Source organism: Sardina pilchardus, chromosome 8, assembly GCF_963854185.1.
Source record: "Sardina pilchardus chromosome 8, fSarPil1.1, whole genome shotgun sequence".
NCBI lineage: Eukaryota > Metazoa > Chordata > Actinopteri > Clupeiformes > Clupeidae > Sardina > Sardina pilchardus.
In genome coordinates, this window is record NC_085001.1 from 12,456,370 (window position 1) to 12,477,359 (window position 20,990).

Genomic DNA, 20,990 nt, shown 5'->3' on the forward strand with positions numbered 1-20,990 from the left:
ACAGTTCTAGAGGTGTGGGAGAAGTGTCTCTGTAGACACTAGACCTGTAGCCCTGATGCAATTTAAAGGCAACGTGAAAATGACTTGCAAGGTCTTTTTCAACAAACTGGCATGTTGCCTCAAGAAAATCTAGAGTATTTCAGACTGTTTAAAACTTTAATCACAGCATTCACTGATGCCAGTAACATACCAGTAAGTACTTGGTCACTCAATTTGGCCTAAAATTAATATTAACTTGATATTGTGGTGACCTACATTTGGGGCAAATCTCACCTCACCACCTTTTGACTTCATTTTAAATAGTCTGGTCTATAACATTTAAATGTAAGCCTACTAAAATACTGTTTAGATTTCATTATATCTTTTTTATTCGTCCAGTTTTCTGGGCTCATTGCAGTGATAAACACAGTCCAAAGTAAAGATGGATATTAGTGTTAAGTGGGCAACTTATGCAATGTCAATTGGCAATTTTCACAAGTTTCAATCACTCTGCTGCTGAGGTAGGCCTATTTCACCTCACTCCAATCGAATCAAGACTGAAATGTACTGTGTGGAATTGTTTTATAGCCTGTGAATCGCTATCAGGGCATCAATACCCAGACCTACCTTATCTATAGTCTATCAGCTTAGAAACAGTGTAGGCTACCGTTTATAGGCTCACTATCTACTACAGCATACAGTTTTATTAACATAGTATTTACAGATGACAGTGATTTTACTTGTTGGCAGTGGCGGAATTGGTAAAAATAAATAAAAAAGGAAGAACAGAAACAGGACAGTGGTCTTGGTAGCCTCTTCGTGAGGTATCAACTAACATGCATTATCATCCTTAATTGAAATGGAGAGACAGCGATGATTTATGCATCCTGTATCTCACGCAGCTCAAACCCCCCAATATTTTTTTACTGGTCATAATTATTAGTCAATATTTGCTAACATACAGCTCTTTTTAATCAAACCATGCATAATTCTACATCTGTTAGAATTCCGCTCTACAGTTTATGCAACAACCCAAACACAGTCAGATCCCTGTGGTGGCAATTATCTTTTTGAAGCTAATTTTGCCATGTTGGCTCTGGCTCTGTGATCAGTCACTATACCAATTTTATTTGCCACAACTATATTTTCATGTATTGTAATACCCTAAATGTAGCCTATGCATTCGTTTTAGATGGATAGGCATAATGACATTTTGGCAAATTATCCATAGCTCTAAATTAAGACAAATGATGTGTAGGCTACATTATACCTTAATAACTGAGAGCAGATTTTGCGTGTGTTCAACAGGACAGAACAGTAGCCCACCGTATTTGAGGACCATTCATTCTGTTTCTTAGGCTATCTGGCTATTTAGCATGTGCACTATTTGGATAATGAGTTTGTTTTCATGTTCATCTAATTTCTGGTAGGCCTAGTTTTTTTTTTTTTTTTTTTTTTTGCCTAGTAGCCTGCTTGTCGACACCCAGCAGGTGGCGACAAAGGAAAGTGACTGACAGATCTAATAAATAAACGACTGGTGACTGATGCCGCTGCCGCATGACCTTGCTACATAAAGAAAAACAAGAAGGCAAGTCGGGGGGACGTCCTTCAAGACCAGTGGACTATGCCCCATCTAGTCATTTTATATAAAGTGAAAACTAATCCTGGGCAAGGTCCTTGGTTCGGATCTGCTCCAAAATAAGATGATTTCCTCTACCAAGTTTTGTGCAGCGCATCCTCAGACACCCAAACCTACAGGAGGAGGTACGCTATGACCCCTAAAAGTAAATGATCAGTCCAAGGCAGAGCCATAGAGTTTTGGTCCACTGGTCCAAGGTAATCCACATTAAATGCCCAATGTGAGGCTAATGTCTGTCATGGACAGATATGAAGTTAAAACCGTTGAATGAAATAGGCTATGCTATTTCAATCATAACGTAACGTAACGTAACAGAATTTTATCCTTTGCTCATGGAAATAGCAAGGTAGACAACATTGAATCTCACATTCATCAGATGAATAGAGAAGACAAATAAAATGTGAAATCTGCTTTGAGAATGAGATAACATCTACATTACGTATTTTAATATGAAAGGGGGGGAGACAAATAGCATTTCCAGTGGCTAAATCGTGCGCAGTCGTGTTACATCCATTAGGCTAGGTTGATGCTTCGATTTGCGATTTATTTACGGCGCGCGCACGTGAGAGTTGGCACGTGTTACTGACGTGACCGCGCAAAACCAAAAACAAGCGACGTCGATGTGCGCATGGACGTCGAGCGAGCAGATGGAAATGATTGGCCAGTCACGATTCGGGCTGTCTTTGCTTTAGCAAGATTGGTTGGTAGAGGATAGTCTGTCTTTAATTGGTCTCTGTAGAGGGAAATGTCGTCAATATCTGCTTTTTTTTTTTTCATTCTGCGTTCGATGATGTTTGTGGCCACACCACAGTGTCAAAACAAAAGCTATCTTATGCAGACAGTGCAAGATGAAACATTGCGGCGTCAGTTGTTAACTGTATAGACTATACTAAATAGAACGGCTTTACACCTATGAGGCTTTTCAGTTTATCTTGCCTTTGGGAAAGGTATCCTGATCATCCTTTTATTTAGAGCAAGTCGATGGGTTGCGATTAGCCTACATCTTTACTTCATTGAGCACTTGGCTCTTATGCAGCCTATACCATGTATGACTCATGTTGTTTGAAGGGAACTAAGAAGTTTTGTTCTACGTATAGGCTTCAATCAGGGAAAATGAATTGAGTTAAGCATTTAATATTTCGTCTCTGAGTATTTCGAGACCCTTCTCGGAATTACTGGAATAACGGACTCATTGCGCAGTCTGATAAAGTAAACGGGAAATCAAATTCTGAATGTAGCCTTGTTTATTTGGCGAGCGCTCAGGCAAGCTACTCCCTCACTGTCGCCGTTGAAACCCTGAGGAGACAACCATCTCATTCAATAAAGCGGAATCAATTCAGAAGAATGAATATAGCACATTGAGGAGCATCTCTCAAGAATCGTCGTAACCTGCCACAGTCGTGGTGGACACACTGCTTGTGAATGAGAGATAACATTACCGTGGAGAAGATACTTTCTCCACTTCCACCCGAAAGGTACAGTTTTCTTTATCTCACAATTAGTAGGCTACTTGCGTGTTAGGTACCACCAGATTATCTAATGCATGGTTGGCTGTAAATTGAGACTGCGTCTTGATGTAGCCCAACGCATAGCCTAATTGTCTTGATTTGAAAGCAGCTGATGATGTATCAGCACAACTCTAAATGAAATAGAACATGCCTTTCATCCGCAAGTATCCGAAAGGTCACATTGACATATTTTTGAACGGCATGCCTCTGGATGTAGTTGGTAGAGGCGATAGCAAGCAGACAAATGAGCTCATAAACAGTCGTGTTATTTAATAAACGACATTTTAAAAGTGTATTATGGTTGTCTGTAGAGTCAAAAGAAACTGGGATAGGGCACCGCCTTGTGCGATTCAAATGCATCACAGGTTATTAGCTAATAAGAATGGTTGCAAAATGAAAACATATGACATCATCAGGCTCCTTGCCATGGCTAGACACGCTTCCTCTTCTGCCCAAACCCACGTATGGCCATCCTCAATTCACAAAGACGGTTAATGTAAATAAACACAGTAGGCTATAAGGGGGGTACATATATGTAGATATGATCTGGTAACGTCGTATGCGTGTTGTTGATGATATAATTTTAGGCACCATCAGCATTCTCTACAATGGAATCTATTGAGGAAAAAATCTGCAGAATGGCTTACGTGACCGTTGTTTATTTTAGGAGCCCAAGTCATTATTTATAAGGCATAGATGACGCATAAACTGGGGAAGCAAAGGCGGTTATCATTTTGTGTCAGAAGTCAAAACTGGACTCTTGAAACAAACTAGGCCATACAACGTACCACTGACAGCATACTGAATTGAATGACACTGTATCAGTTAGTTGAATTTAGGAAATTCGATTATTTATTCACACTAAAAAAAAAAAACAGTGAGCTAACTCATTGACGCTTGGCAATCATTTTTGTTTCACTAGGAGGGAGGATATTTACCTTTTCAAGTAACTCTGTCACATGCGTGAAATTATTGGATATGAACTTTTTAGTGATCATTGTTAGTATTTATTTACACATCCGGGAGTGTGTCGTCGACCTACACGGTAGTCCCTCCTTACTCGCTTGAATATTGGATAGCGGTGCTGTCAGTCATTACCATGGTCCGTCCTTCTGGTGACGTTTTCATCCCAAAGCAGTCAGGCTAGTCCATCACGCACACAAAGACTACAACAAAGACGACAGAAATGCACACCATAGCTGGCACACAAGACTGTCAGCTAGAATCTATTCATGTTTTTTCGGGACATTTTCTATAATTTGACATGTTTGAGGGGTGACACTGTCTTCGTCGAGCCATGAAAACTACTGATATCAACTACATCGAAAGACGTATGTGATAGGCTTCGTTCTGAGATCAAATTCAGGTGGTGAGTGTTGATCCACAACGAATGCATGACCAGAAGTTGGTGTTTGATAGAACATAATTACATGTTGATAAGTACATTTACTTAGATTGACACCAATTGCACTCTATGGATCTGTAACGTCAGAAAAGTTACATATAGGATCAGGTACTGTATTGGGCTAGTGCATTATAGGAAAGCTTGTCTTAATGAAATTAGGCTACGTCCAGTGCACCATATTAAGTTAGATGACACTCCATTAATTCACTGGAATAAGACTGTATTCACAACTAAATGGTCAACAAGTAATGTGGAAATGCAAGAAAGAAATTCATCCACTCTCTTGCCTAGACAGGCAATTGCAGGTTATTGCAATATAGGTTGTTACTCAGCTGAACAAAGAAAACGGCTGGTTTTGTTGCCCTTTGTTTTGAAAATGCATTAGCCCGCATGCGGTGGTGGTGCTATGCTGGGCACTCTGAGGCAGATCGCCACATGCTCTCCTTTGTTGTGACTCGAAGAGCTCTAGACAGTTGATTTGTGCCTGGCAGCAAAATGACAAAAAGCAGTCGTTTTAGGGATTTGTATAGATTGGCAGTTCAACCACGTGTAACGTTTTAATGTATAACCCTGTATAAAAGGCAAAGAAAACCGTGTTTCTGTAATGTTTCAATATAGTTGCACATTAAAAAAAAAACCTTGTATTTTTGTTTGATCAAGTTATTTCCTATTGGAGTTATTGCAAAACAGGGTTTATAATCTGCATTATTCCCTTTAATTTACCCTTAATCCGACAGTTACACTCCTCAGATTTGCTCAAGATTATCGTTATCCTAGGGCCACGCTTCCTGTTGACTAGAATCGATCCCAGGTTAACACGCACGTTTAACGTCCTTTGTTCAGCACCACATGTAGGAATGGATTTCTAGTATCGACAAACTTGAATAAAGTTCACACTGCTGTGTTATTCACGATACGACGGTGCATTTTGCAACAGGCAGTTCAATTTGCGTTTTTCTTTCCCATGACTTCCTTATGTAGCCTGCTGACACTTAAATTCACGGTGAACTCGGTAAACAACAGTTTGTAATGTTATCTGACCTGTGCTATAAACGGAGCAGAAGTAAAACTGGCGTCTGTGTCGCACAAATATGAACTTCCTCCGCTAATGAAGTAACGATAGCTGTGCTCTTTTGATGTGGTCATGGCCTTTATCAACTGCGAACTCATAACACATTGAAATTACAGTGAATGTGCATCTGAACCGTCGAAATAGACCTGGACAAAAATGTGTTAGCTATAGTACCACAAATCCTGGTAGATCTCTTCTTACACAATGAAGCTTCTTCTGAAACCTAGTCTCGTGGTCGAATCAGGGAGCAGACACTCACTGAAATATGTTTCTCTCGGAAAGCATGACACGAAGCTGAATGTATTGTTGAAAATGCAAAGAGGAAATTCTAACGCGCTTCAACCTTGTTTTGTTGCGCTCTCACGTGCACTCGCAATTGAGAGCGCGCGCCTTGCGCTCTAAATTTCCTGTTCTAATACGGAAGTCAGTTTGTATAACTACCAACGTGCTCTGGCCTAGTCCCTGCATCAAGTTAGGCACTTGAAAAACACCCCCGTATGAAACGTTTCATCACAAGCACCTATCAGAACAGTTAAATAAATTGATGTTATTATTTGAATCATCATTACCAATGCAACTCAGTTGTAGGCATAACCACAAAGTAGGACATTGAAGTTATTAAATAAAATGCTATATTAAAAAATGAGATCTAAGTAAATCTTTAGACTGAAGGTGTGTTCACTGATTTTGTGTGCGTGTGTGGTTTGGGGTACTCAGAGTCATTTAAGTCATTACCTTGAGATGGCCTGAATGTAGGCCTAATTTGGGATTAGTTGTGCACTACAAGTAGGGATGACAATTAAGTACGGTCAGATTTAAGGAAGGCTAGGGTACAGTTTAATCCACCGAAATGTGTCACCTAACTGGTTGCACTCCTGTGACTTCTCTCCTCCAGGTTGCTATTTCTCCTGTGGTGCTTGTGTGGAACGTGCCACACACCCACTCCAGAACAACGACGGCTTTTGCTTGCATCTTCCAGTGTTTCTTCTGTCAGCAAGTCCAGCAGAGTTGCAACTCATCTAGCGCCAGTCCTGAACCCAACGAGGAGCAGCACGAGAGTGAGATGGTGAAGATGACCAAGTCCAAGACGTTCCAGGCATACCTGCCCAACTGTCACCGGACATACAGCTGCATCCACTGCCGAGCTCACCTAGCCAACCACGATGAGCTAATCTCAAAAGTAAGCAAAATGCACGAGCACACACACAATCACACATGCATGCACACACCTGCGAGGCCCGTCCTTTTGTGCCAATTCTAAAAAAACTTGTGTCCCACAGTAATTTCCCGTGTATTAGCTGCATTGTGTATAAGCTGCAGGACAGTGTTTTATGCAAGTTAGAAGAAACAAAAGCCATATTAATACCATATTAACTGCCCCCGTATATTAACCTCATACCTGAAGAAATTTTGCAAAATCAAAGTATAAACCGCGGCTAATATTTGGAAAATTGCGGTATGTTAGTTTTAAATGTACAGAGTTATTAGTGTTTTGTCACTGGTGAGCTACAGGATAACTCAAATATCATTTCCACACCTGTTCTTACAGGGTTTAGAATCCATGATCTAATTACACAGAACTAGGTAAGACAATCTCAAGCAGTAAAAGTGAGAAGACGGAAGATACAACCATGGTTAACCTCAAACTTCCTTGCTCTGTGCTGAGTGTGCTCAGCTGAAAACAAAACAAGAACCAAGCACATTGCTCTTGTGTCATTTACCATCACAAACACAGAGGGCCATGTCTTACACTGTGAAATGTATAGCACTATTAGTGCATTGCATGCTATACATGTCTTGTTGTTATTGCCATCTTAGGTAAAGACAACCACATCCCAGTGTTAAATAGATAGTCATTATCCTGCTTTGCATAGTAAACTGACAAACAAAACCAGTGGTTTGTTTGCATATTTGATACCGAGTTTCAACTTTGTCATGTAAAACTGGTTTCTTCGTTTCAAGGAGCTTGATTGACTCGACCTTTTGGGAGAACCTTTTGCTTACCGGGTATGGTGGATTGGTCCTGGCAGTTGCCCATTGCATTGCTTTTGGCAATACTTAATACAAAACGGCTTCTAAGGAACTATGTGCATTGGCAGTAGCATACCTCAGAACATGCAGATAATCTAGGTCGTGTGACGTGTTTTCAGGTTTCTCTTTTGTTTGTTGTGGCATGCTGTCGCATGCTTTTTAGTAAGTCAGGGAACAGAATGTTTCAAGGCAAGTCTAAATGAACACAACCATGTGGCTGTGGCTAATTCATGCCTGCTCTGCAGGATAATTAAGGATTTTGCCAGTTGCTTATTTTCCCATGCCAGACAGCCACCCCTGAGGATGCAAGTAAACGGAACCACAAAGTTAGTTAGAGAAGCTCTGTCGAAGATCTCTCCCAACATCTGAAAAGAGCTCTTTTCCCAACAAAACATTCTGTTCCCCAAATAATAGGCACCTTGTATTGTGGAGTTTCTCTTTGGCCCGAATACACTGTTGTACTCTGGCGGAGGACCAAGTGTTGTAACCAGGGGTATTTTCTTGCAGTTGAGCAAAACCAGGAAATGTATACGAAGAAGTCATTTCCATGTCATGGTTTACTGAACCAGTGCCTTGGGGTGAGACCGCAAATAGCTCTAATGGCTGGTGGCATGCCGGAGAATAATTGGATTGTCCCTGAGTTGGGCAGCAGTACTACTCAGCCACTGTACCCCAGCAGAAGATCGAACACCCTCCACTCCACCCGTGTGCAAACATGGCCTTCCCTTTTGAGAAGGTATTTGGGAGGGTCTTGCCATTGGACAGAGCCACTTTCTATGCCCCTTTTTTCTTGCAAAGCTATTGGAGCCTGGAAAACCTCTGTATGACTCGAGTCTCAGAACTTCTGCTTTGTGGCTGCATGCACAGCCTGGCTTCAGCCATAAGCTGATTATGTCACTGGTTGAGGAGATGGCAAAAGTCCCTCTCGCCTCGACCAGAAGGCTCCTGCATAATTGTGTAAAGTGATTAAGTAATTGAGATTTTAATAATAACAATAATAATAATAATTATAATAAGCTTTATTTGTGTCCCACCTTTCATACACAGAATGCAGTTCAAAGTTAATTACATTTGGAGCATTTAGCACAATAATAGAGAGAACATTAAAAAGGTGGTAGTAATACAAACAAGCAAGCAAAGCAGTAAATAAAACATCAGAGATTTAGAACTAGCAGCAGCTGTCTGGGTAACTTCACTGATCTGGGGCTTGAAGCATAACTCTGTATTTATAACACCTAGGCTTGTTGCTTTTGATTTGACTTGGTGTGTCAGGTTCCCAAGATTATTGAGAACTAAGATTAATGATCATTAAAGAATTTGTGCAACTGACAGTATGCAAATGACAATTGATCATTGAAGTTTTATCCTCATCGCAAGCAGGCCTGTTTTTATTGTAAGCCTGTCACTGATGTTGATCGGGTCTGTGTCTTGAGCCTTTGAGGGCAAGGATTAGCCCAACTGAACTAGTGCTCACTGGTTGTCAACCGTAACGTCTAGCGGAGGTGTTGATGAAAGTGGTTGCACAAAGTAAATCCTATTGTCCCATCAGGAGCCGATTGCCTGTCATGGCTTTGCAGACGTCACTATCATCTCGGCTGGCTCGTCAGAATGTGAGCTTCTTCCTTCCTCCTTTGTTAGTAGCTTCAAGATTACCAACTAGGCTGCCGGAGGCAGGTTACTGTGTCATGGCCTCATTTAAGTAGCAAAGTTTGTCTGATGTTGAGCAATGTGTGCCACACTTGTAAACATGTTTTCTTAGAAGACTTGGAAGTCCCTAAACATTAAAGAAAAACAGGGACAATTCACAGAAGCGTGCCAGCCAGCCTCTGTTGGAAGGGAGGTTTCACAATTCTTACGCTGTGATGTCAGCGTCTGCCAAAAAAATTGGAGAGGCATAAAAAGGGGATTAGCAATTCAGCATTGGCTTAAGAAATGCCTGTTTCCCATGCTGGTCTGTTGGAGCGGCATCAAACGCTCCCCATGGCAGTGTGTGTGTGTGTGTGTGTGTGTGTGTGCACGCTCTTTTTAGTTTTGAACCGCTGATCAGAGGCCGCAATGCAGCATGTCATCCTCAGGTAATGGGGAAGTCACAGTCACGCACTCCAGACAGCTATGTGACTTTCACCTCAGCTATGCAGATCCTCCGCTGGCCAGCCAGAGAGTCCAGCGTCGCCTCTGAAAATCACACACTCGTTGCGCAAGCTCTCTTAAGAGGCCGAGCTCATGTCTGGAGTGTTGCCAAACATGTCTGTTACGGTGCACGGGCCGATAGCCACGCCGTCTTTGTTTAGATGAAACATTTTACTCTGCCGACAGGGGAATAATTTTTTGACATCAGCAATCAGCTGGTCTTTCGTAAACCCCCCAAACGGCACACAAATGAAGTTTATGAATCCATTTGAAAGAATAGCCCTTTGTCTGTATGCCAGGCCCAGTGTTTTGTGCAGGAATGCTTTGCTTGGGTGAATGTAAGAACTTTAGCAAAACATTACCTCCTCTGAGTTTTCCCAGAGGGTCTCTAGACTGGGAGGCAAGGATGACAAATATGTCATACAATCTCCTCATGGTTTTGTCCCCTGAAAGTCTGGTTCTCCAGGGTACAGCTCAATTTTGAAGGAAGCACTGAAGTCACTGAGGAACTTTTAATCCCGGCAAACCTGCCTCCAGAAGTAATGAAATACACAGAAACGGGTCAGCTGGACAAAGTCAAAGACTGTTACAAGAAGAGTTCAGTTGCACTGGTGCAATTACGTCAATTACAGCTAATTGTGTTGAGGGGGGAGGGGGGGGGGGGTTGGGCAGTGCTGTTCCTGTATACTCTGTGCTGGTGGGGCAGTGCAATCAAATTGGCTCATTTTAGGAGAAGTCATTACAATCACCGCCTGTTTATGCTACTAAGATAGCGCTTTACCCATAGGCAGTGTGTCGGGTTTGGGAGGCTGCTTGACCCGCGGTGGCGGTTGAATTATTACTCAAAATGACTAACAGGCATCCTGTTTATAGGCAGTGTAATCATGAACTTCTCTGCCCTGAATCGCCGCCCTGACAGTCTGGAAACAGGATGACTGGCTGCCATGAGGGTCTTAAATCCGTATTGCCAACGGCTCTGCTGGCACGTCGGCGTTCAATACAACACATTCCCAAACGTTTCCATGAAGCCGAACTCGGAATGCAGGGTAGCCCGCGGAGTGATATGAGTCACATATCCGTTCAAACGGCCCATTGGCCGAGCCACCTGAAAGAAAAAGTACACGTAGCCGTGTCTTGCTGTCTTCTCTCTGTGCAGCCGAATGACCTGAATTAAGCCTATTAAAACCAAGCGCCTGCACGGTAAACCTCTAAAGCTATGACATGCAGTAGATTCGTTTCCTGCCGTCGTTAATTATGAATACTTTAATCTTTTCCAGCTCTCGTTATAATTGAATAATTGGGTGATGGCTGAGAATCTTGTATTATCTGATCTTTTTTGTTCTTCTTCACCTGCTGTATGCCGTGAAATGGACTAATTTACTTGGCTAAAGGCCAGGCAGCTTTAGACAGCTTTAGACTTAGCTCCTCCTTGCTCCTCCTCAGTGTCAGTCTACAGTAAATGACACACTTTCCTTTGGCCAGTTGCTAACACAATTGTGTCAGGGAGCTTGTCCATAAAATCCAACAGTGTGATGCACATCCTCCCTCCCCCCCCCCCCCCCCAATCCCAAATACCCCGCCTCCCACCCCCTCCTTCCTCCTGTCTCTGTCTCTCGGCTGGACAGAAATAGGCAGTAGAGTCTGAGGTCGCGAATGGGATTCATTCAGCACACAGGGGGGAATAAAAGGGGAACTTCGTCCCTTGGCGCTGGCATCTTTATGAAGGTTATATATTCCTCCCGTCGGTTTAGCCGCGCTCCGCCGTGGCTGCTGAGAGAGGTTTTGTGTGTGTGTGTGTGTGTGTGTGTGTGTGTGTGTGTGGTGGAGGGCCGGGCCACGTGGGTGTGTGCTGTGTGCACGGCGGCTGGGTTAGCGCCTGGCTGGCTCCTGCTAAGGCCAGCAGAAGAGTCTGCGGAGCAGCTGGTGGCTGTATTAGCCTGCATTAGACGCGGGGCCTCAAGGGGACTTTGGTGATGGAAAAAGAAAAGCCGATTGGTCGCTGTCTGTCCCGCTGTTCTTGACCGGGGATGACAGGCAGCCACAAGGGGCAGACAGGCCAGTAGCTGCACAACAACAACAACAACAACAATGACAACAAGAAAAGGATATAGACACATTTGACACACACGCACACACACGCGCACACACACACGCTTTTGTGTGTGTTATTCTACGTACACTATGACACATGATGATTCAGACTGAAAACCTGAAATAACTAAACCTCACCAACCTTCACTCTCACCAACACCCTTTTCCAGAAAATCTGATTTTTGTTTTATTGCACTCCTCCAGGTAGTTCTGAATCAGGGCATACTGTAACCAGTGACGTCTGTGACTAATGACTAATGAGGAGCATTTGCTCACACTGGCTGGAGTTCACACAGAATAAACACCGCTGAAAGCTCGCTGTAGAGGACCACTGTTCTGTGCGAACATTGCAGTGGCAGCCATGACTAAAAGCCAAGGTTTATGATGACTGTGGGAACAGCTGACACACATAGACAGAGGTTGTACATTCAGTGACTGCCAAACACACAGAGTCTTGCGACGTTTTCATGCTATATCAAAAGCAGACGGCTGTGAGAAGCTTTATAAAGCTCACATTGAAAGCACCAGACTTCCTGGTTTCACCCCAGGCTCTTATTTCAACACCTTTTTCTAGTCAGAGTGATTCAACAATGAACTATTATTCAGCCTTTTTAGCAATACAGCAGTCAGCACGGCTCACCAATATGCTGGTTAATTCAGAGTGGTTCACCAACAAACATGCTTGTCATTGTTTTTCCAACAATAAGCTAGTCATTATGAGTATGATGCACCAATATGCTAACCCCATTCAGTGTGGTAGTGTGGTTCACCAGTAGGCTTATCGGGATGGCTCGGCTATGAGCTAGTCAGAGAGTTCTGAGGAAAAGGTCTGCTGAACTGTAAATATAAGAAGTCAAGTGAAATGACCTCTGTTGTTTGGCGCAAGCTGCAAAGTGTCAATCTCCTCTGACCTACATGGTCCATCCTGAGACACTGTAATGGGGGTGGGGGGGTTGGGGAAATGAGGCTAATGCTGTCAGCCTGCTCTGCCCTGCTCTGCTCTGCTCCGCTCCGCTCTGCTCTTTTTAGAGTCACCAGTGCTAACAGGGGGGGAAGCAGGCAGACTGCTCTGCGCTACACGGTTCTTTTGTGCTTTCATTAGCCCGTGCCTATACTGTTTCTTCATTTTGGGCCCCTGAGTAACAAGAACTCTCTAAGAAACGACACACAGACACAGACACACACATACACACACGCACACACACACACACACACACACACACACACACACACACACACACACACACGCACAGACACACACGCACACACACACACACACACACTCTGCCCTGCAGCCAAAGGCTTTCAGCTTAGAGGGAGTTTCCAGCAGCACCACCCCTTACCTCCCTTCTTTTTTGGTCTCTAACCCTCATCCCCCCCCCCCCCCCCCCTTGTATGTGAAAGACACACACAGACACACTGCCCTGCAGCCAAAGTATGTGAAAGACATGAGGTAGTGAGGTAGAGGAGTGCGCATGTGAGCATTTCTCTGGAGAGCCGTGTGTTCTCATGCACGTGGCCCGTCTTGCAGGATTGTTGCCAACCTCTGTGCACATGTGTCTATATGATCACTCACCCCCCCTCTCTCTCTCTTTTGCTCTCTCTTTCTCTTTCTTTCCCTCTCTCTCTCTCTCTCTTCTCCACAGTCATTCCAAGGCAGTCAGGGACGAGCCTACCTCTTCAACTCTGTGTGAGTATCTTGCGGTGGCCCACCATTTCTGCCATCATGCAAATTGCTGCCTCAGAGCAGGCCTGTTTTCGTTATTACCCAGACAAGCTGTTGGGAGGCGTTTCTCTATTCCAAGATGACATCTGGGCACAGCACAACACTCATTCACAAACACAGTAAACACAAACGCGAATGGCGAGCTCACCCCCCCCCACAGCTGCTCCTCGTACGCGTGTTTACAGGCCCCGGAATTGGCCGGATCCAAGGACAAACTTGTCTCGGCGGCTTCCAGTACTTAAAGAGTAGCCTTCGCTCCCGTTTCTTTTCTTTTTTTTTACGACAGTCACTAATCTCCATACAGATTGGATTGGCATCCGTGGATCATCTGTCCATCACTTCACTGCAGCGTCCAAAGCGAGGCGTATTTTTTGTGTGTTGTTGGTCTACATAAGCGAGTTGACAGTGAAGTCATGCTACGACAGATGACAGTGCTAATGGCCTTTGAAACGCCAGCTTGACAAAGCGTGGAAATCGTGGCCATCAATTTCGCAGTCAGACACATTCCTCCCACACAAACAAGAATCGTGAAAAGCCGCTCGGGTTGGAGTCACATTTGGGGGTCTTGGGCGAAATGCTGTCAACAATAGTTAGCTCACTGGTGCTGCCATTTTTATGGATGGCGTGTCAAAGAGTGTCACATTTCATTTGCGCGTTGCCGTCGTCACCCAAGCATTAAAAGTTCAGTGTGTCTCGCGGAATAGTGAAAGCACTCTCCTCCCCACGCCACTGCATTTCTTAGTCATTGTTTACATCAGCTGACTGGAGCCTAACTTGCATGTGTATGTATGTGTATGTGTGTGTGTGTGTGTGTGTGTGTGTATGTGTGTGTGTGTGTGTGTGTGTGTGTGTGTGTGTGTGTGTGTGTGTGCCATTAGCGGCTGGACTGTGGTGTTTACAGATGGTCTTGTCTCCTTCTCCCCTACAGAGTGAACGTGGGCTGCGGCCCTGCAGAGGAGCGGGTTCTTCTTACAGGTTTACACGCCGTAGCAGACATCTACTGTGAAAACTGCAAAACCACTCTGGGCTGGAAATACGTAAGTAAACGACGCCAGAACGTTTTGCTGTCAAACATTTGGATGCGTCGTGATAAACGTTTTCGGTCACGACGACGGCAACTCGTACCAGTGTTAACGGTGTTAAAATGAGCACAGACATGTAGACAAGCAGCTGTAGAGAGACTGTGTTTGGACTTGTCTGTGTCATCCCCCTCTCAGCATTTGCGCTGGTATGCAGTAATGATTTGGACGAGGGTCGCTACTCTAGTGGGCTAATAATGTCCGGGCAGCCGTTATTTTTGTATCCTAAAACCGCACTGTAAGGCCTGTTGTGAGTCCAGCCATGACTAACGGTAATAGTAATACCCTGTTAGCTTACAATCCATTTGGCCAGAACTTGAGAATGGACTTTTTATAGGGCCATTAGGAAGATGGAAGCTATTTCACTCGCAATTTAGCTCGTCGCTGTAGCAATGCTAGCGCCGGATCTTTCACCCGGGCTTTTTTTGTGACCTGCTGCAGGCGGCGTGGTCTCTCCACCAGTGTTGTTGTGACTGTTGGGAGTTGTGTGTATTGTTGTGGTCGTGAAGCTGGTGTTTGCACTGTTGCTGTGGTGGCTGCTGTTTGCTCGTCCCAACACCCTGTTCCAAGGGTTACTTATTTATGATCGGGCTATCTGGTTACTGGGCCGTGGCCAGGGCTACCGCGGGACGGTGCGGGGGCCTAAAATGGCATTCGCCCACAGAGAAAGTCTCATTGCAGAACAGGGGAGGCAGCTGCCTTTGAATGGCAAGGTTTAGAGTTTCACCTGTGATTACCAAGGCCAGCATGTGTTTGGTTCTTATCAACGGATCCAACACATCTTTCACCTACGAAGCACATCGAGGAACTAACCCTGCTCCCGGCTTGTCGCTATTTGATATCTCGGTGCTTTGTGTCCACATTACTTGCACATTTGGCACCGGTGTCTCTTAACAGCATTTTACAGTTACCCTTAAATGAGTAAAGGGGAAACACTCGCCAGTTTAGCTAGGTCCTTTTTGTAGCCGCTGAGATATGAAAGGCAAATGGAAGTTTGGTTTCCTTTAATGTGTACAGAGATGTGCAGAGAGTGAGTGAGTGAGAGAGAGGGAGGGAGAGAGAGAGGGGGAGAGTGAGTGAGAGAGAGAGGGAGAGAGAGTGAGTGAGTGAGAGAGGGAGAGAGAGAGAGAGGGCAGGACTGGATGAGTCATTCTGTTCCATCAGAGTAATTGCAGAGGGAGGCATTCGTTCCAGGATGCAGTCGGACCTGTTTCTCCAGAGACCTTCATATTCATAGTCTCTCACTCCCTCACTCTCTCTCTCTCTCTCTCACTCACTCTCTCTGATTTAAATGTCAGGCGCTTAAGAGGAACGTCTGTCAGGTAATTGAGAGATTGCTATTGGACGGGGGAGTTGAGTTTTGTCCCAGGGACAGATTTTTCTCACGCCACGCTCAGGTCCAAACACAAACGTTGCACAAATGTTAAGTCATGCTTGCTGGCGCATGGTTATCAATTATCTATTCCATTTTTTAGAGGGCTCTGTGTGTTTCCGCATCCATGTTGCTATTGAAGCTCAGTGCCTGCAGGGAAGTCAAATATACTATCTGTGTGTGTGTGTGTGTGTGTGTGTATGTACAGTATATGTATACATATAGATATATCGATAGATAGACAGATAGATAGATATAGATACAGTATATATAGATATATATAGCTGTGTGTATATAACTTTTAAAATATGAGAAGGACGCCGTACAAGCAGCTGATTGCTGTGGTGTTAGTCAGCTGATTTGGGGGGGGGGAAGCGAGGAGCTGATGGCCTGTTTCCTCAGCAGCTCATGCCTGGTGTTTGTCTCTCCACAGGAGCATGCGTTCGAGAGCAGCCAGAAGTATAAAGAGGGCAAGTTCATCATCGAGCTGGCCCACATGATCAAGGACAATGGCTGGGAGTGACCCCTCAGGATCTTCTCTACTCCCCTTGTTTTGTGACCTGTTTTTGGCGGGCGGCCCTGCATCGGACTTCACAGGGTGACACACCACCACACTGACTTCCCAGACCACCCACCGACCCCCCCCCCCCCCCCCCCTTTCTGCCACTTTTTTTGCCTCTCCTCTCTCAACAACATCCCCCCCATCCCCTCCCTCAGTCTCCCGCAATCTCTGGCCTGTTTTGAAGCAGGGACATGGCAATAGAGTGAGGGATATTGAGAGAGAGAGAGAGAGAGAGAGAGAGAGAGGAAGAAACAAAGAGAGAGAGACGGAGCAAAAGAATGAAAGAGAGAGAGAGAGAGAGAGAGAGAGAGAGAGAGAGAGAGAGAGAGAAACACAAGGAGACCCTTTCCCCCTCTCCTCCTCCTCCCTCCGACCTCTGGCCATTGGTGGTCACAGAAACGTTTGTCGATGCCGACTTGCGTGACATCCAAGCCCTCTCTTTGTGTGGACAGTGGGTGGACAAGGCCCTCTTCTTTCGTTGTTCTTCTCTTCTACAGGTTTGGTGTGCTTTAAACTACATGTGTACTGCTAAGTGTGAGAACAGGCAAACCGTGCTCAGAAGACTCTTCTTTTTTTCTTTTTGGACATGAACCTGGGACAAGGCGTGTCTTGTTGTTATCTTTTCATTTCCATTTTTGTTTTGTTGCTGTTGCTGTTGTTGTTGTTGTTACTGTTGTTGTTGTTGTTGTTGTTTTCATTGACGTTCTTTCTTTTTTGCGGGAATCTTTTATCTGATGGCAGACTGATGTTACTGGTTAGCATTTCTCTCCTCTCGCGTCAGGTGCGCTCACCTCCTCCTCCTAAGCATGCTTTTTCTTTGCTGTGTGATTGGGGTAGGGGTTGGGGGGGTGAGTTTAGGGTGGGGGGGCTGGAGTTAAACAGGAAGGGATTGGACATGTAGCAGTTCTGAGTTTTGTTTTCCTTTTTTTATTTTCCGTTTGGTATTTTAGTTTCGGGGAGATTGGCGGCATTGGCAGTGGCATGACGTTGTTTTTCTGTCTGACATCCCTTGTGTTTATCTATTGTGTTGTGGTTTGTTCCCAACCCTTTTGTTCCCCTTTCTCCGATGACTTCACCGTGCAATCGCTGGGACCTTCCCATCCCAGGTACCAGGATGGCCCCTCTCACCCTGTCAAGCATCGGTCACAGTTCCTGGTGCTTTTGTTCAATTTTACGTTTGTGTTTTTTTTTTTTTTTTACGTGGCATTGTGTGGCTGGTCCCATTTTGCAGCAGTACTAGATGTGGAAAAAAAATAGGATTTAAAACAGAAAAAAAGAGATCAAAGCAAATTGAATGCACTGGACAGTAGGGGAAACTTTTGACTCTTTTGTCAAGCCGTGAGTAGAATGTCCGTGTTACTCAAAAAAAAAAACGACAACTGTTGGTTTTTTTTTGTTCCCTTCCTCAACCACGCCAAATGTGTCATGTAGTGTAGCCGAACCGTTACAGCAACGTTACAGTAACGTTACAGCAGAATAATCCTATCCATGTGTTATGTTCATCTGTATGCAGACGTGACGTACTCCCGCGTACAGCTGTGGACATGCTCATGCGTACTGTGTATTTGTTTGCGCATTACATTATCGCATACTTGAATGCAGATAACTTTGTTTGCACTTTGCGGAGGCCTTGTTCATGAGTTTAGAGGCAAAAGTCTGTCTGTCTGTCTTTTTATGGCCTTTTTCTCATTGATGATTGAATGATTGTATAAGATGCTTTGAATGCAACGCAGGGCTGGATGATTGCAGGCATAATCATCTCCCCATCGCGTCGACCTTCCTCTTTGTTCCTCCTTCCTTTCAGAGCATTATGTGACGGCAAAGGCGAATTTTTTCCTTTTTTTTTTTGCTTTCCTGTTGATCCGACACAGTTTCTCTAAAGACACTAGTAGTTTTTTGATTCACCTCTCCGCTCTGCACATGGATAGATGCATGACTCAAAGCTACCCTCTTCTTTTGATGGATATGAAATCATGGTTTTATTTTATTTTTAATTTCAATTTTAATTTTATTTTATTTTGCAATATATTTTGCTGCTGCTAGAGAGATGCAATCCCACACGCTTTCACTTTTGATCTTCTGCACTTTACCGCTGTCCGAGAGCATACGAATGGCCATGTTGTTTCTAGATGTTCTAGATGTTTCTAGATGTTTCCATGTCTTTGCCTCTAAGCAGCATGAATCATGTGCCTCTTCAAAAAGAAAAAAAAACTCCCTCTCTCCTCTGTTGTGCAGTGCATGACTCGATGAACCCAGCACATCTACGGTAGCCCACATGGGCACAAAATTAATCTTGAAATAACTATATATACATAAAATAAAACAAACAAGCTTCACAGCTTCAACCTCACAGAACTATATCCAATTGAGAGACTATTGAAAATAAATCATCTACTATTTTTTTCATAAGTCTACCTGGCAAAGTTATGAGAGTTACTATGATTTAAAGGGTTGTATTCCTCAGAGTTTAGTAGTAGTGGAACATTAATGGGGGGGGCGGGGGGGTCATACTGTCCTTCCATTGAAAGAGGTTGGGGTAGTTTTCCGTAGGCCTGTATTGAGAGTGACTCGGAGCAGGTAGTTAAATAGTGAGGTGTGGAGACGGTGGAAAATCAGCAGTGGACGCTTCGCAGCGTTCATTGTCCAGGTCAGTCAGGTCACATGACCTTTTAATCAGTCAAAACAAAGACAATGCAAACAATATAGGTGTAGTGGTATCCTACTTGAAAAAAAAAAAAAACTTACAGACAAGACATTGTCCCTGTTACAGTTTTTGTACATAAAGTAACATATTTAAGGTTTTATACATATTTCTACTGGGTTAGTTCCTTTTACTTCCCCGACTTGAAGCACTTTTGTTCACGTACCTCTGGCTTTATGTGTACGTTTGTATGTGTGTATGTCTCAATGAGTATGTATGTGTGTGTATGTGGATGTATGTGTGTGTGTGTGTGTGTGTGTTTGTTACTTTCCCCTCGGTTTGATCTCCATTTTTGTAGCCACTGACTTGCTTTTCCTTATTTCTTTTCATTTCACTTCTGTGTTTGATCTCGTTTTCATATGTGCTGTCACACTGAGTAGTCAGTTAGTGCTTAATCGAAGCACAGTGACGTACTATAGAAGCCTGGATTTTTGGAGCATTTTTACAAGGCGATTTTGTTTGTTGTTTGTTGTTTGTGTGTGTGTGTGTTTTGTTTTCCTCTTTTTTTTTCTCTCTCTCTAAGTTGTACCCTTTGGCGAAAGCCTAGTAGAAGTGCAGTCGGCTGGTCATGTTTTAGTGTTGTGGACTGAAGGGTGGGGTGAGCTGGATTCTCCTGCCGATTCCCAGGAGAACATCGACCAAGACCGTTTCTCGCAAGCTTTCCCTAAAGACTGTAAACAAACAAACAAACAAACAAAAACAAAATAAAAGCGTACATTTGCTGAGGCCAGTGTCACTGTAAGTGCACACCAAATAATTTACTGTGCTCTATGGAGACTTCTAAAGGGTGAACAAGTCCATGCTCCTGAAATACATTCACTATCAAGAATCTCACACTGCTGGATACACTTGGAAAAACCAAAAAAACAAACTAACAAACAAACATGCTGTGGCCTCTTGTTTACCAAGTGTGACATTCTGAATAGATGTGTAAGGTTATGAAATGTGTATTCTAATCTAAACAAACTGTTCTTATTATCTTCCCACGGCAGCATCAGAAGGGAGATCTTTGTCGTTGGCTGCCAAAAAGAGATTGTTTATCCCTAGCTATTTCTTTTGGTGACACTGGCTTCAAACTTCTTTATTGTTTCAAAGAAATGTTCATCTATAGGATGCCACTAAAGACATTAGTCTAAAGGCATCATAGGTATGCAAAGGTAAAGATTGTAAGTTTGAAGAATTATTTTCTTAGGACTGTTAAAATATAAGGTCTAAAGCATGTTGTATTTATATTGGCTCTATTAAGTCGTGCCTGTTTTTTTTTCTTCAAAAAGCAAAAAAATATGCTTTTTTTCTTTTTACTTGATTACATTGCTTTGCATTCTGTCCTAGTAAAATGTCACATTTGTCTGTTTTTCACTGTATTGTAAACTATCAGATATCACAATAAACCTTAAATGGCATTTTGTGCTGAGCTTGTGCCTCTTCCCTTGGTATTCTCTTTTTTCCCCCGAACACAATGTATGTCGGGTGGAGTCTGCATGCCTGCCGTAAATTTCGGGGATCTGACACAGACGTTCGAGATTAGTTCAGTCTGATGCAATTTCTGAAATTACTTTGAAACTCTGAAATGTGATATGTCATCAAGCAGAAACCGCAGAACGACATGAAATTTATGAGTGGAGTCACTTTTTGAACTGAGATAATGATTTTCGAGCAGAGATAATGATTTCTCACATTTTTGGGGCCTTCTAT

At 43.7% G+C, this 20,990-nt stretch overlaps 1 protein-coding gene across 3 annotated transcripts; it reads left to right on the top strand.

Moving 5' to 3' along the window:
* The first annotated feature begins 2,429 nt into the window (after positions 1–2,429).
* On the top strand, positions 2,430–20,710 carry ypel1 (yippee-like 1). 3 transcript variants are annotated; one of them, XM_062542750.1, is made up of 5 exons: positions 2,430–3,093; positions 6,499–6,783; positions 13,502–13,545; positions 14,510–14,618; positions 16,466–20,710. In XM_062542750.1, exons 2-5 carry the CDS (start codon positions 6,667–6,669, stop codon positions 16,553–16,555), a joined length of 360 nt encoding a protein of 119 aa, XP_062398734.1. In that variant the 5' UTR covers positions 2,430–3,093; positions 6,499–6,666; the 3' UTR covers positions 16,556–20,710. The 3 variants fall into 3 exon arrangements, with proteins under 3 accessions (XP_062398734.1, XP_062398733.1, XP_062398735.1); XM_062542749.1 differs by lacking the exon at positions 2,430–3,093 and adding an exon at positions 4,293–4,495; XM_062542751.1 differs by lacking the exon at positions 2,430–3,093 and adding an exon at positions 4,293–4,457.
* Positions 20,711–20,990: the final 280 nt, after the last annotated feature.

Excerpts from the sequence above, each read along its gene's own strand:
- ypel1 (XM_062542750.1), top strand. The coding sequence starts at position 6,667 with ATGGTGAAGATGACCAAGTCCAAGACGTTCCAGGCATACCTGCCCAAC. Across the intron at positions 13,546-14,509 it reads GCCTACCTCTTCAACTCTGT|AGTGAACGTGGGCTGCGGCC; the intron begins GTGAGTATCTTG and ends TCTCCCCTACAG. Across the intron at positions 14,619-16,465 it reads CCACTCTGGGCTGGAAATAC|GAGCATGCGTTCGAGAGCAG; the intron begins GTAAGTAAACGA and ends GTCTCTCCACAG.